Here is a 27915-nt window from a genome sequence, read left to right on the forward strand (position 1 = left end):
GGGGGGGGGGGGGGGGGGGGGGGGGGGGCACGTGACGTGCCTCAGGAAGACAAGGTGCCAGGTAGCGGGAGTGGCGGGTCCATCCCCAGGGCCCAGCCAGGCATGGAGGGCAGAGAGTGTTGGGTAGGTCGGTCACCCCCTCTGGGTGACAGAGGTGTATGGGAGTGTGTGTGTCACATAGGGATGTGTGTGTGTCTCCATGTGAACCCTAAAGCCTTAAAGATAAGAACATAAATAAAAATACAACTACGCAGTATTTCTTTTTAACAGGGGCTCAGTCAACTTGGTGTTAATTTGAATGTGTGTACAGCATAGCTCTGATTGATTGCTGTTGAACTCACTTGAAGACAAGTAATTTTACCAGGTGTCCCATATTCACCATAGGGAAATATGGTCACCCTACTTCTGTCTGAACTTCCCTCTATTCTTGTTACAGGTAACACCTAAAAGTCACTGTAACTGAGATGAGACACACATAATCCCATTCACCCCCAGTGCCTGTGCTCTGTACAGCTGACACCACTTCGCACACAGTAAGTTTAATTAATCTCGCCTCCCATGGGAGCGGCTGTGTGAACATTCCCCAGGCAGATGCGGTGCCACACCAGACAGGCTCCGGCCCGAGTCTAACACGCTTGAGGCACCGCGGTTAGGAGCGGCCAGGGTGACCCCAGCGAAAGGGGAGATCAAAGCGCCGGGCTCAGGGGCAGAGGCTGCAGCGCGCGGAGGCAGCGCCCGGGGCCCATCCTACCGGCAGCGGCACCCGCGCTAGGGGGGCTCCCGGCCCCGCACTCACTGCACGCGGGGGTGTCGGTGCCGGGGGGCCGGGCGGGGTCCCCCCACCCCCGGGCATGGGCCGCCGGGCACCGAGCCCGGAAGTGGAGGGGGGGACCGCGGCTCCTCCGCCCTCTAAAGCTGCCCCTCAAGGGCACGCGCGCAAGCAGCGGCAGCCAATCACTGCCGCGGACTAGCACCGCGCCCGCGTCACCTCAGCCAATCCCAGGTGCCCTTTCCGACTCGGTCATCCCCGGCATGGCCAGCTCCGCCCGAGACGGGCCGCGCCGAGGGACACGCTCCCGCGTAACGCGAAGCACTCATGGGGGAGGGGGGCACTTCACGGGGACCGGCCGGGCTGCACCCCAGCACCCTGCTGAGAGCGGACCCGCCCCCCACGGCGGCTCCCCAACCAGGCGCGCGGCCCTGCCCGCCTCGGGGGATTCACGTTCACGAGCTGCAGGGTCCGAGACGGGCCCCCCAGCCGCGCCGGCCTGTCCGCTCCGGGCCCCGTTACCTGGCTCTGGCCGCGACGGGGGCCAGGCAGAGGTGGCGCTGGGCCGCGGCGGAGAGCAGGCGCCGGGCTGGCTGCAGCAGGGCCATGGCTGCGGCGGGAGCTGACACGGACTGAGCGCTCTCCCGAGTAATGTGCTACTTAGGGGGTACTGAGCATGCGCAGTACGTCTGCCGGCGCCCCCGCTCCACGCCGCGCTGAGGAGCGGCCTCGCACGACCGGCGGAGAGGGGCAGGGCGAGCCCCGCGCACGCGAGCGCCCTCAGAGGGCCAGGCGGGCTGTCTGCAGGCTGTCCCCGCCCGGCTGCGGCTGGGTCCTAGCGCCCGGTGCTTCTCGGGGGCGGAGTGGCCGCTCCGGGCACGTCGGTGTCTCGCCCGCAGTGTTCAGCAGGTTTATTGCGCTCAAGGGGCCGCTGCCCGGTATAAATAACCCCTAGTGTGTTAGAAGCGCTGCGCAGACATCAGCTCATTGATCTTCCCGGCGGGGCTGGAGGCGGGTCGGTATCACCTGCCCCCAGATGGGGCAGCAGGACCTAGCGATAGTGCACTGGGCCAAGGCTCAGGAGACCTGCGTTCCCCACCCAGCTCTGCCACTGGCTTCAGCCCACAGCCTTAGGGGCTTCAGGCCCAAAGAAAGATTTCAATGGAAATGGTGTCTGAATACTATTGAGGATCTGCCCCCCACAGTGTGCCTCAGTTTCCCCATGTGTAAAATGAGATAATAATATTTACCTCCCTCTGGAAAGCACTTTGACATCTGCTGATGAAAAGTGCTATGCAAGACTAGGTATTATTACTATTACTATTATTACACCAGGTGAGTAAAGTGAAAACAAGCAAGTGAGTGATGTTTCCAAGGCCAGGTTGCCTAAGCATTCAGTAGTAACACAATTTCCTAACAAAACCACTATAGATTATTAAAACCAATAGCATTTGCACTGATCCACTTTACTGTCCACCATTTGTATAAATTGTTCACTTTTTGCACTTCATTGGCCTTGAACAAAAAAACGAGACTAGGCTGTTTCATTTTGTGTACAGGGAGTGTCTAATTACTTCACTGCCTGCTTCTCCCATGCTAGCAAAATGCATGCCTGGGTTGTAAAACTCAGCAGGGTGATGTTTGGATCCATACACCCTTCTCTTGGATTGTTGTGCCTTTGTGCATTGGAATGTGATGTCTGTTGTCTGCAATGTATGAAGCTTTACCCTGTATCATCTCTTGTGTATTTATCTTGTTTAGTGTAGGTTGTAGTCTTTTAGGCAGAGTAATGTGATTTATCTTTGGGCCTGTAAATCCTTACTTGTGAGAAATCTTTACTCATGCAAGTAATTCATGTAAATGATGGAACTACTTGTATGCATAAGACCTGTCATATAAATACGGACCTTTGCTGTAGATTGCAGTGCCTCGAGTGACCTTTATGTAGTGGGGAATCCCCGGACCGCACTCAGTCCCACGCACATTCCATCTCCTGCATGCTTTAGCACAGACAGCTCACTTGGAATAGTTACACAGTCACTGTGTGTGGCCCCAGCAGCCAGTCTCCATTGCTTGTACAGCAGATCTGCATCCGTTCCACTGCCTAGGAGCCACCACACTCACAGAGGACGGTGTGGATTTGTCCCTTGGTTCATGCAGCTGTTAGTGTGACAGTCGTGGAATATATCTGTCTCCTGATGAATTTCATTTTGTTTTGTATCATTAATAGACATTTTGCACTTCAGTTGCTTTGAATAGGGTGACCATATTTCCCTATGCTGAATATGAGACACCTGGTAAAATTACTCGTATTCAAGCGAGTTCAACGGCAATCAATCAGAACTATGCAATATACACATTCAAATTAACACCAAGTTGACTGAGCCCCTGTTAAAAAGAAATACCGCGTAGTTGGATTCTTTTTAATTACCTTCTTATCTTTAAGGCTTTAGAGTTCACATGGGAAAACACCCCCCCCCACACACACACACACAGCCCTCACACACTCCCATACACATCTCTCACACAGGGGAGGTGACTGACTACCCACGCTCCCGGTGCTCTCTGCCCTCCATGCCTGGCTGGGACCCCAGGACGGACCCGCCTCTCCTGGTACCTGGCGCCTTGTCTTCCCGAGGCAACACATGGGGGGTCACGCTGGCTCACATGCCCCACCACCCCGGATTTCTGCCAGGGTTCACACCAGAATGTGGCCAGCAGCAGCCTTTCAGCACTGTGCAGGAAGGAAGGGATGGGAGTTGCTTCCAGCTGCTGGGGGGGAGGAGAGGGAGGGGAGAGGGACGGGTGTTTTTGCAGAGCTCATCTCTTTCCTTCCCCCTCCCCGTCCCCTCCCCCAGTGTGGCTGGAAGCAGCTTGTCCTTTCCTGCCTGCACAGTGTCATTATTAAAAACCAATTTATCTTAAACCTACAAAACAGGAGTTTTAGAACCTCACATATTTCCACAGACAGACAGATACATACACATTTTCTTTTCCTTAACATCCCTTCTACACTGCTTTGTTTTTACATAGCTGTACATAGATTACATTCCCTTTATACATTCGGGGCAGTTAAGTTCCAATAGAACCCTCCCTCCCCCCCCATGCTCTTAGCAGATTTGACTAAATTGTCCATAGTCAAATGATTTCAATCAGATAGTCTCTTTAATTACAGACATTCTTTTGGAAAAGGGCCCATTTCCCCTTCAGAATGGCTGCAAAGAAACCAAGAATTCCTCTCTCTTTAACATGGTCCTTTTTAACATTTTCACAAAGTTTAACTGCTTAATTCTCTCCAGCCTCTGTAGAGTTAACTTTTCACTCTCTTTCCTTAAATCATTTGTTTCCCAAAATGACGCCTTTATCAACTCAGATTTCACCATTTGAAGTATTGTTCCAGGGATTCCTGCCTGCACTTTCGAAAGGCAGCTAACACCTCCAGGCTGCAGCCGCCTCTGGCTACAGCCTGGGCAGGAAGGGGTTAAACCCTAAGGACACATTGTGCACCAGGGCCTAGGGAACCTGACTGCAGGGGCTTCAGTGAACCTGGCCAGAGAGGTTTCAGAGTAACAGCCGTGTTAGTCTGTATCCGCAAAAAGAAGAACAGGAGTACTTGTGGCACCTTAGAGACTAACAAATAAATTTGTTAGTCTCTAAGGTGCCACAAGTACTCCTGTTCTTCTTTCTTCTGGCCAGAGAGGTGGCTCAGCAGGGGAGAGTACCTAGGGGACGGAGCAGCCCCACGCTTCCTGTGGAGCAGGGCCTAGGGCGGGTGGGGGGAGATGAGTGAGAGGGTGCTAAGCCCTTGCCCTGGGGGCTGCTATGGAGCCTGCAGGTTCAGGGCATGAACAGGTCAGAAATCGCTTCCTCCCCCTTCCCAACTCCAGAGCTTGGCTGGGGGGGGGGGGGGGGAGAGGCTTCCCCATGGCAGGGCTTTGACACATGCAGGGCTCGGCTCCTCCTGGCCAGTACCCCACGCCGGAGGGACTTGGGTTTTCCCGAGACGCCGGCCCAGCCAGAGGCAGCGGGGGAAGGAACCTGCCAGCCAGAGTGCTGGTGAGCTGAGTGCTCCGACCAGGGGCGGGTTCTCCGCACAGCGCTGGGAGTGAGACACGCCCCGCCGTGGGGGATATGGCTGAGCAGCAGGCTGGAGGGGACAAAGGGGCAAAGCAGTGAGGGGACAGCAAGAGGGAGAGCACGTAAAGGGCCGATGAGTGGGCAGCAGAGACGACATGTGATCAGCCACTGACTGGCACCTGCCTGCACTCACCAGCCACCGCAGCTCACAGCATGCAGCCAGCGCAGGCAGGAAACGGGACGGGGGGCAGGGCCCTGCTGGCCAAAAGCCGGCATGCACCAGGGGTTGTGCTGACAGACCAGAAAGGGGAGCGGCTGGCCCCATGCACTGCATCTTTGCCCTGCCACCAGCCTTGCACACCCACCCCCATCGTCAGCCACTGGACGCGCCTCTCCCCCCACCCCCCCGCACCGCTGGTGGGTAGGCGGCTGGCGAGCAGGGATACGGCCAGCAGCAGAACCTGCCAGTACTGATGACAGAAGATATGGAACAATTTGCTTGTGAAGAAAAAGTCAGGTTACCTGCAGGAGGGCTTAAATACAGAACTGTTCATTTAAAAACGGGACGTCTGGTCACACTAGCTTTGAACAACAAAATGAGACAGGCCAGTTTGGTTTTGTTTACAGCGAGCTTCTAATTATTTTCATTGCCTGCTTCTCCTGTGCTAGCAAAAGGCACATGTGGGTTGTAAAAGTCTGCAGGGTGATGTTTAAATCCATACATCCTCCTTCTCTTGGATTATTGTCCCTTTATGCACTGGAATGTGATGTCTGTTTTCTTCAGCGGAATTATAGACCAATCAGCCTCATATCAATACCAGGAAAGATACTGGAATAAATTATTAAACAATCAATTTGTAAGCACCTAGAGGATTATAGAACTATAAGGAATAGCTGGCATGGATTTGTCAAGAACAAATGATGTCAAACCAACCTAATTTCTTTCATTGACAGGGACTAGTGGATAGGAGAGAAGCAGTAGATGTAATATATCTTGATTTTAATAAGGCTTTTGACACAGTCCCACATGACATTCTGAATGTGGTCTAGATGAAATTACTATAAGGTGGGTGCACAGCTGGTTGAAAGACCATACTCAAAGAGTAGTTATCTATTGTTTGCTGTCAAACTGGAGGGCGTATCTATGGGGGTTCTGCAGGGGTCAGTCCTGGGTCTGATACTAATCAATATTTTCATTAATGATATGGATATTGGAGTGGAGAGTGTACTTACAAAATTTGTGAATGACAACAAGCTGGGAAGGGCTGCAAGCACTTTGGAGTAAAGGATTAGAATTCAAAATGACCTTGACAAATTAGAGAATTGGTCTGAAATCAACAAGATGAAAATTACTAAAGACAAGTGCAAAGTACTACATTAAGGAAGGAAAGTCAAATGCACAACTACAAAATGGGGAATGTAGCAGGGTGAAAGCTCACTCCAGCCCTGAAGGGATTGGGAAAACTCTGCAGAGGGCTGGGGCTGTAAAAAGGAGTAAAACCCCGACCAACTGGGGAAGTGGCTGTAGCTGGGGCCACGTCCCAAACTGAGCCACTCAGCCTTATAAAAAGGCCAGGGTAGGCAGGGCTGAGGAGTCTCCCTCTGATAGGAGAGAGACATAGGTCTGGCTGCAGGGAGCTCACCAAGGACCTAGAGTGAGGTAGGGCTGGGGAAAGGCTTTGGGGGCTGGAAAGCCCTAGGCCAGCAACTCTCCAGGCTGCAGGGCCTGGTCCTAGGCTCATATAGGTATTGGGGTTGCAGAGAGGCAATCTGAGGGTGGGTAAAGGCAGCCACAGACCCCTTGTTGTCTGTGATGATTGGCTGATAGACTGCAGTCTGCCCCAGGGCATGGGTGTGAGATGGTGACTGGCAGTAGCCATGATGGAGGTGATATTGGGATAGGGGGTGGGGGTTCCCCTGGGTGGGGAGACCCAGAGAGGGAGTGGGGTACTGCCAGGGGGGCAGCACCCAAGCCAAGGGCACTGGGGTCTGGGAGGGACACAGGGGCCAGAAACAGGTGGGACATCTGGCCTGCAGAGGGTGCTCTGGATGCTGGTGAGCTAATTCCTGAGATGACCAGTAGGAGGTGCTGCAGGGGTGAGTCTGTGCCCGATTACAAGGAATAACTAGCCATATGGTAGTACTGCTGAAAAAGATCTGGGGGTTATAGTGAAACACAAATTGAATATGACAACAATGTGATGCAGTTGTGAAAAAGGCTAATATCATTCTGGGGGTATTAATGGGACTGTTGTACATAAGACATGGGAAGTAATTGTCCCAATCTTCTCAGCACTGGTGTGACCATTGCTAGAGTACTGTGTCCAGTTCTCTGGATTTGTCCACATCTTTCCTACAGTGTGGCACCCAGAAGAGCAACAGAAATGATTAAAAGTTTGAAAAACTTGACCTATGTGGAAGGGTTAAAAAAACTGGGAGTGCTTAGTCTTGAGAAAATAAGACAGGGAGGGGTGGGGACCTGATAGTCTTCAAATATTGTAATGGTTGTTATAAAGAGGCTGCTGATCAATGCTTCTCTATGTCTACTGAAGGTAGGGCAAGAAGTGATTGGTTTAACCTACAGCAAGGGAGATTTAGGTTAGAGATTTAGGAAAAAGTTTCTAACTCTAAGGGTAAAGTTCTGGAATAGGTTTCCAAAGGTGGTTGTGGAACCCCATCATTAGAGGTTTAAGAACAGGATGGACAAACACCTGTCAGGGTGTTGTACTTAAAGTACTGCACAGGATCTTTTCAGGGGGAATAAGACAAAACGCCACATTTATTAGCAATACATGTATTCATTAACACTGTATCATATGCATATAATATATTACACTTACACACACACACACACAAACACACTCCATCTTGTTGTTACCAATTAGTTGCTCCCCTTAACTTCACTGGCCAGGTGAGTTAGATGGGGGAGGGGGTGGAGCCGGGCTTCTGCCGATCCGGATCGATGCTCCCATGTTGACAAGACGAGGCCCGGGGTCCTCTGCAAGACACCTCACTTTTATAGCAGCTTTTCTCTTATGCAAATCTATACCGGATTCAAACTCTGTGTCTGTGTCCATTGGTCCTTTGTGCTGCTTTCTTTTGAGTGTTGTCCTAATGCTGCAAAGAGGGTGTTTCCAAAAGAAGGTGCTTGCTTCTAACCCCCGAGGCCGTCAGTATGTCTGCTTGTTTTTAATGAGCCCACTTGACACGTTTTATTGTCCTTGGGTCTGGCTCCCAGCCCCTCTCCAACAGTTGAGGCTGTTTGGAGGTGCTGCCTTCCATGCCTTGCTCATCCACACCTCATTCATTCAACAGGGCAATTGATTAAGAGTGGGGGGGAGAGCTCTTGTTTTACTGCTAGCAAAAAGAAGAAAAATTTCTATCTTATTCTATCCTTAGGAATATTATACCAAGGGCAATGCAAAGTTTCTAAATGAGGCTTTGATACAAAGTTCCATGAAAACAGGTTACACGTGGGTAGACCCACCACAAGGTTATATGAAAATTATCAGAGATTTATCTACAAGGGATGGTCTAGGTTTACCTGGTCCTGCCTCAGTTCAGAAGGCTGGACTGGTTGACTTCTTGACATCCCTTCCAGCCCTACATTTCTCGGATTCTATGATTTGTGATTGTAACCTGCATTGTGTAATAGAACCCCTGGTTCTAATCTGGTCATATTTTGTGTTGGGAGCCTGTTTGACCTGGTCTATGCCTAGCCAGGTTGTAATACATTACAAGGCCAGAGAAGGAGGGGCTTCACCTTCTGGAGAACTTTCACAAGAAGAGTGAGCCAGGTGTCAGTCAAGGACTATTGGCTCACTAATGACTCTGATCTGCTATTCCATCCCCTCTGAAACAAGGGGAGTTGTGCACATGAATCCAGCATGACTGGAGAATGGGAAGCAGAGCAAGTTATTGGACTGCTTTTAAAAGAGACAAGCTGTTTGGGCAGAGAAGCCATCCAGCACCAGAAAAAGACAGCTGGAGAAGGGGGTGGGCTGGGCCAGAGGGCAGAGAGACTCCACTTTCCCCAAGGACACTGGCCAAAGACTCCCTCTCCTCACTGTCCTCACCACTCCTGGATTGCATTCAGTTGTTTTGCCTAGATTTGTATCTCTCCCACACTGCCTATGAGTAAGCTGTATGCGTGTTTTAGAAGTTCCTCTACAAAGCCCATGTTCCTTACTGAACTGTCCCCTGTCCCAGAAGAATTGCGCTATAAACCAGAGTGCTCCCAAGGGTGGACCTCAGGGTAGGGAGGTTCAGCACACATTTCAGGCCCTAGAGCAGCTGGACTGTGGCACCCCCATCCCAAGGAGGGCAGCCAGCCAGTCTGTATCTCTGGAGTCAACCTGAGAATCCAGAACAAGTGAAAAGGTCTAGATGCTGCCAGCAACTTCAGCGCCCCACCCACCACTGACATTCGTGTTTTCCATAATAAATTAAAAGAAATCTAAGAACAGCCTCCCCGGGAAGGCCTGAGACCTTCCGCCACGCACGGCACTCCCAGCCCAAGCCACCCAGACGAGGCGCAAGGAGGGGACTGTACTTCTCCCCATGGCAAGTGGTCCCCAGGTGTCTTCCATATCTCCTGCAGTCTGGCGCAGCAGCCACGCTCTGGTTCTGCCCATGCAAGTGAATGGGGTGCTGGCCACGCCCACTCCCTTTCCCTCCCCGGCCCAGGGCGGAGGTAGCAGGGCAGCTGAGCCTGGGAAGGGGCTGGGATGCTCCCAGCACCTTCAGCAGCTGCCACGCTCACAGTGCCCTCAGGTGGGCTGACTCAGATGCTCACCCTGCTCCAGCCCCACATGCTGGGTGGCCACCAACCCACGCCAGAAGCCCGACTGCCTGCAGGGGAGCTGCATGTATTAACTTTTTAAACCACTTAACTTTTAGGGGCCCCCTAGAACGCTGGTGCCCCTAGGCATGTGCCTACTTGGAAATCCGGCCCTGGATGCTGCTCCGCCCCAATTGGGTGGGAAGTAGATCGGATTCAGTGGTGGGGTCCAATGAGCAGACTGATAACCGTCCACGGGGGGGACCCAGCCAGGGCTGTAACAGTTCTAGGGAGATGAACTGTTGTTTTTATTCCCTTCACAATCATCTGATTCATGAGAATCTTTTTCTTTTTTACGCTTCCAGCTGGATTTGTTCTGCTGATGCTCCACAGCAGAGACACAATGGACTGGTGCTGTCACTGGGGCAAAGAGCTTTTTGTCAAGCTCATTGCCCTTTTAAAAGACTTGAGATGTGGGGGAGTGGCTGGTTCAGAGGGCTGGTAACAGGAAGCAGAGTCTATGACCCCTTTGTCTCTAGCTCAGGTTGGGAGGACCAGGGAACATATTCTGAAAGCCTCCTGCGGGTGCTCTCCTTTTGGAATCGGACGGGAACTTAATGCAAGGAGGGCTTCTAGGATCTGCTACGACTGTCCTGGGTGTTTGGTTATCCGTGTGAAAGCAGTGGGGATTTTTCAGCAGATGCCAGAAACCAAGACCGGCACTAAGGGGTTCCTTGTTGGAGGGCCCAGAAGAAAAGTCCAGGACTGAGTTAGTTCTTTCCTCATGACCATCTGCTCACCCCAAGAATCTGTCCTTGCAAAGCAGCATGCGGGGAAGCTGGCACTACCTCTGCCTGTGTTCTACCTGTTCTGGGCTTAACTGAAGAGCTTCACTCTGAGAGGCTTCATTGGCTTTACGGCCTCTCCCTAGTTATCTGAGCACACCTGACCCCTCTCTGCTCTGCTTCAACACCCCATTCCCCTGGCACTCCCACAACCACCTCCACACTTCCTTCCACGTCCTCTCCGTGCATGGAAAGCTCTCCCTGAGCAGCACCAGACCCTGTGCTCATTCAAACCCCTCAATGAGAGGGTACAAGGGGCCTTCCTCCACCTTTTCTAGGACCCAGGAGTCCTTGGGCTCTCCTGAGTTCAGGGGCTGCTCCCTGCAAGCCACTCTGCATAGGGCAGGAGGGAACAGGCTTCGACACCCTCTTGCACTCTGGCTGGTGTTAGGATCTAGATATTCAGGCCTGTCTGCAAAGGCCTATACTTTAAGAATTTAGGTGTATTCTTACCACTTAGCTAGTTATAGAGGTATAAAAGAATCAAAATCACTGTCTGTCTGTGTAAGGGCCTTCTCATACTGTGACAGTCTGAGGCCCTGTTCTTAGGCTCAGGCCTTTGGCGAAGCAGCAGAGGCAGCCATAAACTGGGAAGTGAAGGGTCACATCCTCACCTTCCAAACTAGTCACACTGAAATAAGGCAATCTGGGGCTGTTAGGAAGGTGATCCGATCTATCACCTCCAGAGAAAGGGAAAAGCCTAGAACATGTAAAAGAAAATTTAGTTTGCTAGTTTTCTGTCTGGTAAGAACTCACTTATCAATAGACACAGCTGGAAAACCCTTATGTCTGTATAGATGTAGTTGTGAAATCCTCACTTCTGTATTGGTTTGTATGTTTATTTGCATGGTCTCTGTCTGGTTCTGTAATTGTTTTTGTCTGCTGTATAATTAATTTTGCTGGGTGTAAACTAATTAAGGTGGTGGAATATAATTGGTTAAATAACCATGTTTCAGTATTTTAGGATTGGTTGGTTAAATTTCCGTAAAATGATTGGTTAAGGTATAACTAAGCAGAACTCAAGTTTTACTATATAGTCTGCAGTCAATCAGGAAGTAAGGGGGGAATGGGAACAGGGAATGGGGGTGGGGGAATTGGAATCATGTTTTGCTAAGGGGGGAAATGGGAACAGGGACACAGGCAAGGCTCTATGGTGTCAGAGCTGGGAAAGGGGACACTGAGGAAGGAAACTGGAATCATGCTTGCTGGAAGCTCACCCCAATAAACATTGAATTGTTTGCACCTTTGGACTTTGGGTATAGTTGCTCTCTGTTCATGCGAGAAGGACCAGGGAAGTAAGAGGGTGAAGGAATAAGCCCCCTAACATCTGGTCACGGGGAGGGGTGTATGCCACATCCTCCTAAGGGTGGTAGCAGTGGAATGTTACCCCTATGTGCCCAGGAGCTCCTGGAGGCATTGTGCAATACACTGCCCTGACCTGCTGGGGTTCCTGTGGGTTGGCATTTCCACACCCACCTAATGCAGCCTGGGCCTTCATGGCACAATCTGACCTTTAGCACAGGAGATGTAGTGCAAGGTTCTGTTACAGCTCTGCTATTCTTGCTTTACCTGCCAAGCGGAGTGATTGGGTGCAGCCAACACTAGAGTTAAGGCTCTTGGGTTCTAAGCCCAAATGTGCTGTGTGGCTTGGGTATTTAGTAACCTCTCTGACCCTATCTCTAAAATAGAGATAATCAGACCCACCTTTGTAAAATGCTTTGCAACCCTGGGATGGGATCCCCGGGTACAATCTGGAACTGTGGGACTGCTGTGCCCCCTTAATTCTCCTCCCTGGGCTGTCTCTTACAGTGCTGTGCTAGTGACAAACAGCAAAACCCCTCCAGGTGCTGTGATCACTCAGCCAGCAACAGGCAGGGACACACCCAGCAAAGTTGCATGAATGCTCTATAAGCCACTCATGAATTATAGAGAGACACCAGCAAGTCTCCCTCCCCCCACCCCAGGCTCCAGTCTTGCACCTCTGAAATATACCCTCTTACACTGTTCTAGACCTTCTCTTGAACAGTGCAAGCTTGTTGACGTCACTAGGCATCACCCTAGGTAACTCGGGAGGGTGGAAGGCCACAAAGTGTCAATGAAGCCTTCCTGCACTAGGCCTATATGAACCAAACTTCTTTCATGTTTAAACCTCTAACCAACCTCAAAAGCCAGGTGCAATTGAATTATGTAAGCAACCAGTTATTTGTGTGCAACCCCCTGCTCACACCGGTATCAAGTGTTAATAATGAGGCCTGCATGTTTCTGTCTGAAGGGAAAAAGAACAAAATAATGGTTTAAAGAAGTTACTAATTGGGTGGACTAGGCTTATAGCTGCCAAGAATAACTTAACTGCTTAAATGTAATTGTTATTTGCTTAGTAACTGTTACCAGGGAAGGGAGGGGTAGAGAGGGAGGAAGGGAGGGAAAGGGCAGAGGGGTAAGGCTTAACTGCAAAATATATATTAAAAAAAAAAAAAAAAAAAAAACTGTTCCTGTTAGTGTGCTTGATTTAAGACATGCCTGTCTCCTAGCACTGCTTTGGAATCCCAAATAAACTTTGTTTGCTTCTCCACCCCAGTGTGTTTATTGGCGCAAAGCACACCGGGCAACAAACCCCGCTGGTGTTCTGGGTAGAGGACTCCACCTGGTATTTAGCTGTGACACTCTGAGCACCTTTACCTGCCCTTTAGAAGAGCCCTGCCTGGCTCAAAAGCTTATCTCTCTCCCCAAAAGAATTTATTCTAATAATAGATATTATCTCCCCGCCCTGTCCCTCGGCATTCTGGGAACATGTGAGTGGCCACCTTCACTGCCTTGGTTGCTGCAACTCTCCAGCCCCCCTCCACCTGCCAATCCTCCCATCTTCCCCTGACCCCAACCTCCCAGGGCTGGCTCTAGGCACCAGCAAAGCAAGCAGTTGCTTGGGGCGGCAAATTTGCAGGGGCGCAAAAATCCAGCATGGGAGCTGAGAACCACCAGGGCCCTGGGAGCTGTAGTTTCTTAGTTAGCTCCCTGCCTATAGAGCCAGCCCTGGAGCAGGGAAAGAACTACATTTCCCAGCATTCCCTCAGCCGCAATTAACAGGAAAGGGAGGGGGAAGGAGTGTGGAACTGAAACCTCACGCTGCAGCTTGCTGTGAATGGTAGGGGCAGAGCCAGCTCTAGGTTTTTTGCTGTCCCCCACCCCAGCGCTCCCCCCGCAACCCCGTGTTGCCCCAGCTCTGGCCCCCATCTGCACCCCCCTGCTGCCCCAGCCCTGGGCTCTCCCCCGCCGCACCCGCATCCCCTGCCACCCCAGCTCTGGCCCCCACCTGCACCTCCTGCCGCCCCAGCCCTGGGCTCTTCCCCCCCCCCCCGCATCCTCTGCTGCCCCAGCTCTGGTCCCCACCTGCACCTCCTGCTGCTCCAGCCCTGGGCTCCCCCTCCCCCGCACCTCCTGCCACCCCAGCCCTGGGCTCTCCCCCAAAGAAAGAATTGGGTGGACTAAATGGACAGTGCACCTCTCTATCTGGAGCCTAGCAAGGGAGGTACGTGGATCCCACTAGAATTTAAACGGAAAAGTAAGGGAGGGGAGGCTCTGGACCTGGGCAGCTTTAGATACAGTACCAGGCACGTAGGAGGATTTACACTTCTGAGCCATGGAAGCAGAAATTGACTTTTCTTTTCCAGATATAGCTAATATTCAGAAAGGGAATCTAGCACCTGCCTTCCAGATTTGAACACCTCAAAATTCAGGAGTGCTCAAGTGCAATTTGGGCAGCTGTTACTTCATTTCTCCCAAATCAAATATACTGATCCACTGTAACTTGCTGTAGAAAAAGTAGAATAAATTGAGCAAGAAATGCTTCCCAGTGGTTATTAGGACTGAAATTGCTATTTTCAACAGCCATTGCTTTTTTTTTTTTTTAGTTTTAGTTTTATTTCTTTGAAAGGAAGACAGTGATATTGCATTGGCAAATTCCCCATAGAAACAAAGAATGGAACAAAAGAATAATAAAGGCACCTCAACTTTTCCTCATTTATGTAGGACAGTCTTCTAATATGCATCCAGATATCCTAGGGTTACCATACGTCTGGATTTTCCCGGACATGTCCGGCTTTTTGGGCTCCAAATCCCCGTCCGGGGGAAATCCCAAAAAGCTGGAAATGTCCGGGAAAATCGGGACATGCGGGCCGGCGGCCGGCCGGTTTGGGCTGGAGACGCACCTCCTCCCCCCCCCTTACCTGCTTCAGGCTTCCCGTGAATCAAATATTCGCGGGAAGCAGGGGAGGGGGCGGAGTTGGGGCGGGGACTTTGGAGAAGGGGTGGAGTTGGGGTGGGGCTGGGGGCGGGGCTGGGGCCCCGTGGAGTGTCCTCCTTTTGGAGGCTCAAAATATGGTAACCCTAAGATATCCTCCAATCACACAAGCTGAAAAATGTTCCACTTTACTGCACTTCTGTAACCATATGGGAACCAATCCTGTCTGTGTTCTGTGAACATCCAAAATTCCTGCTGAATGACCCGCCCTGGGAGCGAGTTACCAGTGACCCAGGGCTGGGGCAGCAGGAGAGTGCAGTTGGTGGGGGGGGTGTTGGCCGCCAACATTTTTTTTGCTTAGGGCAGCAAAAAACCTAGAGCCGGCCCTGACCCCACCTGCAAACCCTACGGGGCCTGGGGTTGGGGGGCTCTAGGCAGGGGAGGGGAAATCCAGGGCCATAGCTCAATAACCCTGTGAGACTACCCCTGCAAGAAGCAGTGGGGTGGGGAGTGAGGCGATGAATCATGGGAGGTGTAGTGTCTCCCCTGCCTCCATCTCCCATCAGCCACTGCGGGCTCCATGGCACCATGGGAGATGTAGTTTCTCCCCTGACTCCACCTCCCATTAGCTGCTGCCAAGCCCGGCCCCGCCTTCCCATTTCTAGAGTGAGGGGCCGGTGGTGCGAGGCCGAAAGCGAAAGTTACTGTGACGCTTGGGAGGGGCCGCCCTTGCTGGGAAGCACCCCCCGGGAGATGTCTCCCTGCCCCGCTCGCCGCTCTGCACCATCCCCAGTGCGCGCGGGGGTGCAGGGTCCGGCTTGCTGCGCTGCAGCAGGGACCCCCCCACGCCGCCCCTCCTCACTCCCCCCACACCCCAATACTTGCCAGGTGCCCCCCGTCTCAATGCTGCCAGGCCTCCCCCTCTCCACTAGCTCCCAATCCCCCAGGCATGGAAGAGGAGCAACCTCCGCCCACTGTTCCCGTTGGGAATCTGTTAGAGGGGTTACTGAGTGCTGTCACGTCCGGTCACTGTTCCCAGTTGGACTCGAATATTGAGCGCACTGGGGCAATATAACTTCCAGTAACTGTTCCAGGTTAGACTCTAATAGAGGGAGCACTGGGGCAACATATCCTCTAGTTCCTCCTCTCCCCCGTTCCCCCCGCGAGCTCAGTTTGTGGCTCTTGGGGGATCGGCGACCCCCTATACCCCACAGCTGCGGCCCGGCAGTGCCAGGGAGTCACCCCGTGGGCCTATCTAGCTGTACTGCCAGCGCTGCCCATTCCCCAGGGGCTGGGCCAGGCCCTGGCCTGGCAACACCCAGCGCCTGTGTGGGGCCCTGCTCGAGTGCACCAGGGCTTGCACCAGCCCGGCCAGACCCTCTAGGGCAGGGGTTCTCAAACTGGGGGTTGGGAGGTTATTATATGGGGGGTTGGAAGCTGTCAGCCTCCACCCCAAACCCTGCTTTGCCTCCAGCATTTATTATAGTGTTAAATGTATAAAAATGTTTTTAATTTATAATGGGAGTGGCACTCAGAGGCTTGCGATGTGAAAGGGGTCACCGGTACAAAAGTTTGAGAACCACTGCTCTATGGGCCCAGTCATGTACAGGCCACGCTGCTGCCCTCTGAGCCCAGAGCCCTTGGGAATCACTCTCCACAAAGTCTGCAGCACAAACAAGTGTCCGGGCGCCAGGGCCGGCTTTAGGCCAATTCCACCAATTCCCCCGAATCGGGCCCCGCGCCCAGTGGCAGGGCCGCCGGGGTGGGGGCAAGTGGCCGAGAATCCCTTCCCTGGCTAGAGGCTCCTTTTTAATTTTTACTCACCCGGCAGCGCTCCGGGTCTTCGGCGGCACTTCAGCGGCGGGTCCTTCACTCGCTCTGGGTCTTCGGCAGCACTTCGGCAGCAGGTCCATCAGTGCCACCAAAAACCCGGAGCGAGTGAAGGACAAACCGCCGAAGACTACGAGTGCCGCCCGGTGAGAACACGCCCCACGTGTTTTTTTACGTGTTTTTTTTTTTTTTTTTTTCAGTCAACCCTGCCGGGGCCCCGTCAAAACTGTTCGAATCGGGCCCCGCACTTCTTAAAGCCGGCTCTGCCGGCGGGCGCTGTTCATTAGCAGTTGAGGCTCCTAAGGGCACCAAAACAAGCAGCCATCAAAGCTGTGCGGGGAATTGGGGTCAAGTGTTGGCACCATCAACATGACCGGTTGAGCCCCTCTGCAGGGCTTTTCCTTGACAGGTTCAAAGGCAGGAGTGTGTTGTCATCCCTGGATTACAAACTGGGAAACCAAGAACTCTTTCTAACAGCCCTTGACTAGCATGTGGTGTGTGTGATGGAGGCTTTACAGAGCAGGAAGCTACTTCACTGCCTCACCCTGTTTGCTTTTCTTTTTCATTAGCCTTCTCCCTAGGGCAAAGCATAGAGGTACTCGATAAAGACAGAAAATCGCTTGTTTCATAGTAAATCTGCAAATATGTGACCAAAAATCCTCCTTATTTAGAATAATATGGAAACTGACCCTTGAAATTAAAATGAAGACACTGGGTTTGATTGTTAATTATTCCTGCCCCCAGTAATAAAACTTTCAGGGAAGCTCCATATTAATCAATTGTTTATAAAGGACACATTTGGGAGTTAGGCAGGGGATAGGCATCTGGAAACCTAGAGGGAGGCAGCAGAGCACATGCATGGAGGCAAAGACTTAGGCACGTAGGGAATTTGTGCTGCAGAAACTTAGGCACTAAGCAGCCAAGTGAGCCAAGGCACCTACAGGGTTGGGCAGCAGCCAAGCAGCAGTTTCGTAGGTCTCAGCAGTGCCTAAAAATGGGACTCAGGCACCGAAGTACCTTTGTGAATACCACCCCCTGTCCCTATCCTAGGAGGCCAACAAGTACCGTTCTCCCCCTTCTAACAGAGGCGGTAACTGAGGACCAGAGACACTGCTCAAGCTCACTTCTAGCAGAGTTAGGAAGAGAAGGTCAGTCTCTCCTGAGGCAGACTCAAGTCACTCCCGCTTAGCCATTGCCTTTTGGAATGACTGTGCCAAATCTATGTGCTTAGCGATGCTGTCTGTGCAATGGAGCTACCCCTGCCCAGCCAGGTGAACGAGGCAAGAGGCTGCAGGAAGAGCCGAGCATTGGGCAAGTCTCGTGAAAGCAGAATGTTCAGAGGCTTAGGGCGCTGTGCCAGGGATCGCATATGTGGGGCAGCCCCTGAACCTCTGCTGTAGAGGGTCCAGGGAGCAGAGGGGCCAGGGAGCCATAAGAAAATGGGTGGTTGTGTTTGTTCTTTATGTTTTAAAGCAGCAAAAAATATTTGTAACTTTGGTGAACCCTCCTTTCCAGGGTGTTATAATTCAGCAACCACTTGTCCAATTCACATCAAATTTGATAGAAATAGTTTACTTCAGCCCCAGATTTAAGGTTCCAATTTTGAGGCTGATAGGATCTTCCTGTAGTTTATAGATGTAGGGTCAAAAATCAGGGTTATAAAGGAAACTATTAGAGTCTTAAACTATGGAGTGACTATCATCACTCCATCATACTGGGATGAAGCAGCCTCTTCCACAGTGGGAATAACTCTGCTCCAACCGGGATGTGTGTGAGGCTAAGCCGTCTGGGTCTGAGAGGATAAGCACATTGCTGTATGCAGATTTCCATAAGGACTCTTTAATTTCATAGCACCATCTAAACGATAATGGTGACTTTCTGCTTTACAATTTCACTTGCATCTTCAGCCTTGCTACATGCAGGAGAAAAGAGTAAATTCTGCTGCTGTTTAAAAAACATCACCATAAAAGTGCACAAGGACAGATGATCCTGAACTGATTCTCTTTTCCTAAATTATTTTCGCTTTATACTATAACTTGAATTCTTTCATTGCCAGGCACCTCCCGGACTAAGGGTCCATTTCACTGACTGTGAGAAGCTGGAAATGTCCCAGTGATCCTGTAACTGCTGGGAAGTTTCTCCTGGGCTCATGAGGTACGTGGCAGGAAGTTCTCATCCTTTAATTTGTTTTTAAAATGCTCCTTTTTCCACTTGAAAAGCTTCACTAATGACTTTAGATGCTCCGTATTTATCCACGTGACCCAGACCCAGAAATTGCAATGCCTTTTCTCACACTGCATTATAAAAACAGATACAAAATACATTTGTTCTTCTTGGCTACTTTCTCTTTGTAATTTTACATCCAAAAAGTTAGTGATTTTTGTGATATTTTTCAATGAATTTTGCAAATGCTAGTATTAAGGCCTTTGTCCAGAATATTGGACTGTAATTTGAGATGGTGAACAGTGAAGCAGAGTTTTGCTATGTCTTGTAACATGTCTTTTGACAAAAACAGTAGCAAACACGCACATTTTGATGCAATTATTAATTAGCACATGTCCTAGGGTTCATATTGTGCTCAATGAATTTGTATCCCAAATTACAGCACGTTGCTCACTTGGAATTTGTTTTTTCTTTTCCTTTCTGGTGTGTGAATCAAGTTACAATGAAGATGAGGATTTCCTTCCACTCGCATTGTGCCATGGGCAACCCCTCTCTGTCCAGTTACCTCCTTTTCTTTTTTACGGTCCATGTTTCTACATTGGAATCAGGTAGGAAGCCTCTTGTCACAGAGTGTCTTCTACTTTCTCTCAACAGTTTGAATACCATTGATCTTTTGTTATTTTGAAACAATTCATAATAAGAGCATTTTATGTAAATTTGAGAAAGAAAATCTTTTTTTTTGGGGGGGGGGGCAGGGGAAGATATTGATTTTTCTCCCTTTTTACTCCCCTTGGTCTCAGTGTAACCTGTACTCAGTGGACTTTTACATCATATTTCACCTTAAACTTTCCTCCTGTCTCATCTTAAACTTTTGCGACTCTACCTATCACTATTGAATATTTTCATTAATGACTTGGATAATGAACTGGAGAGTATGCTGATAAAATTTGCAGATGACACCAAGCTGGGAGAGGTTGCTACAACTCTGGAAGACAGGATAAGAATTCCAAATGACCTGGACAAATTGGAGAATTGGTCCGAAATCAACAGGATGGATTTCAATAAAGACAAGATCAAAGCACTTCACTAAGGAAGGAAAAATCAAACGCACAGCTACAAAATGGCGAATAAATGACTAGGTGGTAACACTGCTGAAAAGGATCCGGGGCTTACAGTGGATCACCGATTGAATATGAATAAGGCTATGAGTCAGTCATGGAGGTCATGGATTCCATGATTTTATGGGACCTCCATGACTTCCTGAAAATTATGATTCAGCTCTGGGCGGCAGAGCTAAGGCTTCAGCCCTGGGAGGTGGAGCTCAGGCTCCAGCCCCATATAGCGGGGCTTGGGCTTCCATGATTTATTGCCCACATCCTGCCCATGACTTTTATTAAAAATACCCATACCAAAATCTTAGCCTTAAATATGAGTCAACAATGTGATGGAGATGCAAAAAAGGCTAACTAAGATTTTAAGTGATTATAAGTAGCAGGCATAGAAATCAAAGTTGGTTACCTAAGTAATAAATATAGAAATGCAGTCTAAATTTTAACTTTAACAGACTAAGTAAGATTTGAATCAAGTTGTCTCTCACCCTAACAGATCCTACAGATAGCTTACAGTTCCTTAATACACGGACTGGACACCCTTCCAGCCTGGGACCATTCTCTTCCAGACGATCTTCCAGGTGTTGAGATGGAGGTTGTGGGGAGAGAGGCCAAGAGATGATGTCACTGTCTCTCTTTTATGCTTTCTTCAGGATGCTAGAAAGATCCTTGCTGTAACGTGAGTTAGGTTGCCCCATTGCATATGTGCCTTCTACAAGAAGTCTCTGAGATAGAAGGCTGGGTGTTGATGAGCCATTAACACCTGTCTGGCCAGCGATGGCGGCTTCTTTGTCCCTACTGAAAGTCCAGCTGTGGGCATCTCTCAACCTCATAACATATTTCAGTAACATGTATAGCAATACTTCATAACTTCACATACAATGATAGTACATAAAATCCACAGCATATTAAGGTCCAACAGATTCACACTTTTAAAATGATACTTCACAAGGCATACTTTTTACAAAACAAACCATAATCACATGATCATAGTGAATATGAGGGGTCCAGGGTGCTAATTTCAGGTAAAGAGTGTCACACTGATCCATCCCATCTTCCATTCCTTGTTGGTTTTTTGCTTTCTCTTAATAGTTTGAGATGCTTGCTCATCCAACTTGGTCTGTAACCCTTCCCTACAAATGTTTCCCCTTGCTTGAGATTCAGGCTTCAGATAGTTTCTGCAACTTTGACTTAAAGTAATTCCAAGCCTTCTCCACAGTCAGATCCTTGAGTTCCTCAGTCTAGTCCAGTTCCCTAATTCCCTTACTTTTTTTAATTTGCTCTTTTGAAATTAAGAACCCTAATTACAGATCTATTTTTTATTTTTCTATTTAGTTTAAACTGAATTAGCTCATGATCACTTGAACCAAGGTTGTCTCCTACAACTAGCTGTTCTAAGAGGTCCTCACTACTCATGAATGCCTAATCTAAAATAGCATCAGCTCTTTTGGTTTGGTGGCTATTTGGTGAAGAAATCTGTCAGCTATCACATCCAGGAAAATCTGGGCCCTACTATTATTAGTAGCACTTGTCCTCCAATCTATATCTGGGAAGTTAAAGTGTCCCATAATCATAAAAAGGTCTCTATCCATATCCAAATCAGATGTGTGGGGGAGGGGGTCTCTAGCATACCCCAAGCACTATCCAGGGGAGCCTCTGGTAGCTTTCTTCTCCAAAGTGATTTTGACCCAAACAGACTCTGTTTTATCCATTCCATCACTTCTGATTTCTTTACAGTTTAACTCCTTATTAATATACGATTCTACTCCACCACCTTTGCCTTTATTTCTGTCTTTCCGGAACGGCACGTACCCTTCAGTTCCTGTACTCCACTCATGACTACTATTCCATCATGTTTCTGTTAACCCTATAATATCTGGTTTCACTTCCTGCACTGGTAGTTCTAGTTCCTCTATTTTGTTACCCAGGCTCCTTGCATTGGTGTACAAACATCTTAACTGTTGCTGCTTGGCTTCACTCAGATTCCTCACCCGATTGAGTACAGTTATTCTACTTACAGTATTGCCTACTTGACTTTAGCTTCATTGGTATTGGCACTATCTTTCCTCTTACTGTCCATTCTCCTACATACTGCTCTTCCTTTCCCCATTGGAGTATTCTCTCTTGACTTTCCTGCCGGTCAATATTAGAATAAGGCATGAGGATTACATGAGCATCTCCCAGCAGTCTCCCACCAAGTTCCTAGTTTAAAGCTCTTTTAATCAGTTGTGCCGTCCTCCACCCCAGCAGTCTATTTCCCTCCCTATTCAGGTGGAGTCCATCCCATGAGAACAGTCCTCTGTCCGTGAATGCATCCCAGTCATGAAATATCCCCAAACCCTCCTTGTAGCACCACTGCCTGAGCCATCTGTTGATCATCATAATCTTGTCTTGCCTTCACTCTCCTCCTCTAGAGCCAGGCAGAATCCCACTGAAGATCACCGGAGCCTCCATTTCTTTAAGTGTCTTCCCCAGCTTGGCATAGTCTCCTTTGGTGCATTTCAGTGAGAATCTAGCAGTATCATTTGTTCCCCATGTGAAGGACAATCAGTTAATTCTTTACTGCTTCCATTAGAATTCTTTTCAGCCTCCGGTCCACATTCTGTATCTTAACTCCTGGCAGACAGCACATTCGTCTGTTCTCTGGATCAGCTCTGGTGACAGGCCTGTCTGTTCTTCTTAGTAGGGAGTCCCCAATCATGTAGACCTTCCTTTTCTTGGTTTTGTTGTGATTTTCTGGCCTTCCTCCCAGGGCCAGCTCCAGGGTTTTTGCCACCCCAAGCGGCGGAAAAAAAAAAAAAAGCCGCGATCGCGATCGGCGGCACTTCGGCGGCAGCCCCACCGCGCCGCTTCATTCTTCTGCAGCAATTTGGCGGCAGGTCCTTTCCTCCGAGAGGGACTGAGGGACCTGCCGCCGAATTGCCGCTGAAGAGCCGGACGTGCCACCCCCTTCCATGAGCCGCCCCAAGCACCAGCTTGCTGTGCTGGTGCCTGGAGCTGGCCCTGCTTCCTCCTGTTCCTTCTGATTGCAAGTCCTCTTGTCTTTTGTTCACACTTGCAACCTTTTGTGAGTCATCCTGTATCCTTCCCCTCTTCTTATAGGACTAGCCGTTCTTCTCTTCTTCCTTGACCTCCCACCTTCTGTGACTGCCTGCTGTGCCCCTTCTTCATTTTCCAACTCAGCAAACCTATTCCTGAGCTCTATTTCTCCTTCATTAGCCAGTCTTTCCCTCTGCCTGGTTCTCATAATCACATGCTTCCAGTGGCCGCATTCCTCATCCAGCAGTCTCCCCTCAGAGTTCATCAGTGCAGCTTGCATCTGCCAGTCTTGACTTTTCCCTTCAGCCTTCTCTTGTCCTCCCTCCATCATCTGCTTGAATCCCCATCAAAACTAAACAACCATAGTTTCCACTTGCATCTCCAAGTCTCTGATCTTCTCTTCCATCTAGTCTAACAGGCGGCACTTCATACAAACCAAGCTCTTTTTGTGTACCCGCTTCCGGATAATTTACATCCTGCAGCTTCCGCATCTGATTGTCTTCATTGTCTCACCCACTCCTTGTCTCACTACCACTGCTGCCTCTGTATCTGTCACAGCCTTCCCGCCTAAGCTCCTGTCATGGAGAAAATAATAAATCTCCAAACAAAATCCCCCCCCCTCCCCGAACACCAAAGCAGAAACAGACCACTACACACTCCCTTCCCCAACCTCCCACTCAAACGCCCCTGTTTTCAGCTCTGTTTGCTGGTTCCTGTGCCACTGGATGGCTGCTTGGCTGCCTTTATAGACCCCCAATCAGAGAAGCCCCACTGCCTAATCAGGGAAGCCCTGCCCCCTAATCTGAACTCTGCTTCTCTCTCAAAAAACTATGCCCTACCAGCTTCTGCAAACTGAAGAAAAAAGGAGAAAAGAGAAAAAAAAAAATCAACACAAACCTACAAAAACTCACTCACTGTCCCCTATGGAATAGGTGCTTGCTTCCTTCCTTCTCCTCCCACTGAACTCCCACTCAAACTCCCCTGTTTTCACCTCTTATTTATTTATTTACTTATTTTTGCTGGCTTCTGTACCAGCCATTGGATTGTGTTATAGCTTTCTCTGCTAAATTGAGCTCATTATCAAGTCATTCCTTAATCTTCTCATAGCTCTTCTCTGAACCTGCTCCAATTTATCAACATCCTTCTTGAATTGTGAGAACCAGGACTGGACACAGAATTCCAGCAGGGGTGTCACCAGTGTGAAATACAAGGAAGTTCTGTGACCTGTGTTACACAGGAGATCAGACTAGATGATCACTTCTGGCCTTGGAATCTATGAATCTATGATGCAAAAGTTTGAATTGCACATTACACAAATAAGTCAAATATATGAAACAGAGTGATTTGAACTGACTGTGACTGACACATGCTGTAAATTCATTTTGTGTGATGTGCTACCAAGCAGAGAATGTCATAAGTGGAAGGGGTAAAGAAGGATTTTGTACTATATTTGATTGTTTTTCAGATATCTATATTTGAAAGGATACATAGCAAGTTACAAATATAAAACAAAGTACTTTTTTTTTTCAGTTTAGCTTATGTCACTGGGGAAGTGGTTTAAGGCAAACTGAAAAAGGTCACTATTATACCAGAATAAGGGGGTCCACATAGGAGTTATACCAGTATAATTACACCTGGATAACCAGTAAAACTTTTCCATGTAGACCAGGCCTTAAGCTCCACAGCATGTCACAGACACAGCCTCTCCTTTCAGGTGTTCTGTATCATCCTTCTCTCTAGAGGCCACCTGCCTCGGTTCCAGTCTAGCAAACAGTCTTCCACAGGTTAATTGTTCTGGTTTCAGCCATTAACCAGCTCACAACATTTAGAGACAGAGATCACCCATTTTTTAATTCTCTCTGGATTGGTATTGACTAGGAAAAGTGGCTGAGTTTAGCTCAAGGGTTAGCTAACATGTGCTAGCTAAGCCTGTCCTAACTTGACCTGTTTTCCAGTGCAGATACAGTGAGACACCATTAGCTCAATTTTAGCTGGTCAAGTTGCAGCCTAGGCAGTTGTGAGAGATCACCATTCATTACCTATGAAAGCAATCCAGCTCCCCTCTGGTCTAATTTCCTGTGTGTGTTGGTTCCTTTAACAGTGAATTTCAAGGTGATTGGACCTGATCATCCCATCATGGTCTCTGCAGGTGAAGATGCCCTGTTACCCTGTCACCTCTTCCGTAACACAAGTGCTCAGAAGATGGAGGTGCGCTGGTACCGATCCAAGTTCTCTGAACCTGTCCATCTGTATCAGAATGAAAAAGATCAGGCTGAGCAGCAAATACCAAATGATCAGGGCAGAACAGAGCTGCTGAAGGATGGTATTGTGGATGGAAGCGTTGTCCTGCGTATACACAACATCACCCCCTCTGACCATGGGCAGTTTATCTGTTTCTTCCGATCAAGCAGATTTTATGCGGAAGCCACTCTGGAACTGAAGGTGACAGGTCAGTAACTTGGGCTGCTAATTTGAATTCCCAGCAGAATACTAATTTATTTTGATGTGGAACTTGATGTGTCTCATTTTCATGCGAGTATCCAGAATTCCCATCAGTTGTTCAGGAGCCTATGCCCTGGGCATAAGCTAACAGATTTCAATGTGTGTCTCTCCACACTCTGGGTGTTCTTTTCACATCTTTGTTGTGCAAGAACTGTGAGAAAATCTATAAGTACCTACATGGGAACAAATATTTGATAATGGCTCTTCAGTCTAGCAGAGAAAGGTGTAACACAAGCTAATGGCAGGAAGTCGAAGCTAGAGAAATTCAGACTGGAAATAAGGCATAATTTTTTAATAGTGAGAGTAATTAACTATTGCAGTGGTTCTCAAATTGTGGTCCGCGAGCTCCATTCAGGTGGTCCGCAGATAGTTCCCTCTAAGGCCGCACATGAGAGAATGAAGGGCCACCCACCCAGGTGTGGCTCCACTAATTAGGTGCCTGGACCCTGGAGAAGACACACATGTAAGGTGAGGTTGTGGCCTTGGGGGGAATAGGGGGTAAGTGGGAGGGGGCAGTGGGGTGAGAAGAGGAGGTGGGGGGAATTTGGGATGTACAGGGCTGCAGCAGCCAGAGAAAGGCGACTTTCCCCAGCTCCAGGGCTGCGGCTGCTGGGGAGGGAAGGCCCTCCTTCCCAGCCTCAGCTCTCTGGCTGCTGGGGCTGGGGAGAGACCCCCCTCCTTCCCAGTCCCAGCTCTGTGGCTGCTGTGGTGAGGGAGAGACCTCACTCCTTCCCAGCCTCAGCTCTGTGTCGGCTGTGGTGGGGGAGAGAGGCACATCCATCGCATTAGAAAGGTAAGAATACTGATATTAAAATATGAGTTGTGTGCTTTTATTTGTAGAACAAAAAAAATGTTAATTATTATTAAGGTGTTTTTTTATCCAACGCGCTTTACAATAGCTAGTTAATGGTACAACAACTTTTGGAAAGATCGTTAAGTGGTCCGCTGACACCCTCAGCAATTTTCAAGTGGTCCCCAAACAAAAAAGTTTGAGAATCACTGAACTATTGGAACAACTTACCAAGGGTTGTGGTGGTGTCTCCTTCACTGGCAATTTTAAAATCAAGATTGGCTGTTTTTCTAAAAGATCTGCTGTCAGAATCATAATGGTCCCTTCTGGCCTTGCAATCTATGAATCTGTGAATGAACCTATGAAAGACTTTTAAAGACTATTAGACCTTTAATTTTGGAGAAAACAGAAGAGGAGATAAAAAGGTGAAGAAAAATGCTTTAAAATCAGCTCTTGTTTCTTGCCACACAACTTCTAAGGGTGTGTGCAGGAGAAAGAGAAACATCCTTTTCTGATGACTTGAAGTGTCCATCCTAGAAAGGGCTGGAAACTACAGAGAGAGCAGCATCTACATCAGCAGGACCAGATCTTTTATTTCTTCTTTTGATTATGTTTCTTTGTCTTTGACCTACACTGACTGAGATCCAAATCCATTCTGGGACTCGTGTGAAGTGAGGGGTTTCCCCTGGAAAAATACTCAGGGCTCAGAGAGGGGGTAGCTCCAGGTTATTACAACAAAGGCAATGCAGATTCTTTGATTAGAGAATGAATTGTCAGTTGCCTCCCTGCCATGCTTTGTGGGGACATTCTATGAATACTTGAGAGTCCCCAACCCAACTCCCCCAGTGTGCAAACAAGGCCTAGCAGAGCCCCGTGTGATATTGCTAGATACAGGATTGATTTCTGGGAGCTGTAGTCTTTGAGGTTAGAGAACTAGCAGGAAGGGTAAGCGCATCTGTATGTGCTGAGGCCAGGGGCTGCTGCAGCAGCTGCTTCTGGAGCTGTTTGATGTTGGATTTCACTTTTTTGGTCTCGGCCTCCACTGCTCAACAAAGTGGTGACTAGGATGGCTCTCCTGCCCCTGAATCCACCTGCACCCTTTCTTCAAAGCCTAGGAGAGCTTCCAATTGCTTTTAATGCTTGGATAAGAGTATCTGAGTACGATGTCCTTGCAGCTAATGACAGAGAACTCTCTGAAGTAAGAAAATGTGCTTTGCTTATTTAAGTGCCTTGGAGCAGAAGGGCAGCTATATGTTACACTCTTCCCTTCTGAAGAATAAATATGATACAGCACTCTCTGCATTAATTTTTGTGTGTGTCTAAAGTGAATGTGGTAGCTGCATGCTATAAATTCCACCAGCGTGGAAACCAGGGGAATTGACAGATCAGTATATTGCTGCTTTAAGGGAACTGATTGTCACATGGGATTTTTGGCAACATGGCAGATGAAATTCTTTGAGATCGGCTCATGGAGAAAACAGCTGTGCCTCGTATTAGAGAACATCTACTGCTTGAACCAGAATTGAAATGGCAGAAAACTGTAACCATTGCTAATCACATCGAGTCAGCAATGGTGGAGGTGAATATAATGAGCTCAGGGAACAGCAGGTGCGATGCAAGCCGTGCAACCACTACATCTGGACTACAACAAGGCAACTGAAAAATTACAAGGGCAATGTAAATGAGAAGTAACATGCCCAGTGATTTCAAAACACACAAGGAAAAGAATGTCACCACAGTGAATGTAACACCCCACTACAGACTACACAGGGAT

At 49.0% G+C, this 27915-nt stretch overlaps 1 protein-coding gene and 1 long non-coding RNA gene across 2 annotated transcripts in view; one reads left to right on the forward strand and one right to left on the reverse strand.

The window, feature by feature from the left end:
- GOT2 (glutamic-oxaloacetic transaminase 2) overlaps positions 1-1452 on the reverse strand; it is a 23480-nt gene extending 22028 nt beyond the window's left edge. The window contains exon 1 of the mRNA XM_034788957.1: positions 1292-1452. Within this exon, the coding sequence (XP_034644848.1) occupies positions 1292-1377 (86 nt within the window). The 5' untranslated portion in view covers positions 1378-1452. The remainder of the gene's footprint in view (positions 1-1291) is intronic.
- A 15551-nt stretch (positions 1453-17003) lies between these two features.
- LOC117886863 overlaps positions 17004-27915 on the forward strand; it is a 37288-nt gene continuing 26376 nt past the window's right edge. Inside the window, exons 1-3 of the long non-coding RNA XR_004648072.1 lie at positions 17004-18692; positions 19199-19309; positions 24951-25298. This is a non-coding gene — a long non-coding RNA (uncharacterized LOC117886863). The remainder of the gene's footprint in view (positions 18693-19198; positions 19310-24950; positions 25299-27915) is intronic.

The sequence above is a fragment of the Trachemys scripta genome, chromosome 13 (assembly GCF_013100865.1).
Source record: "Trachemys scripta elegans isolate TJP31775 chromosome 13, CAS_Tse_1.0, whole genome shotgun sequence".
Taxonomy (NCBI): domain Eukaryota; kingdom Metazoa; phylum Chordata; order Testudines; family Emydidae; genus Trachemys; species Trachemys scripta.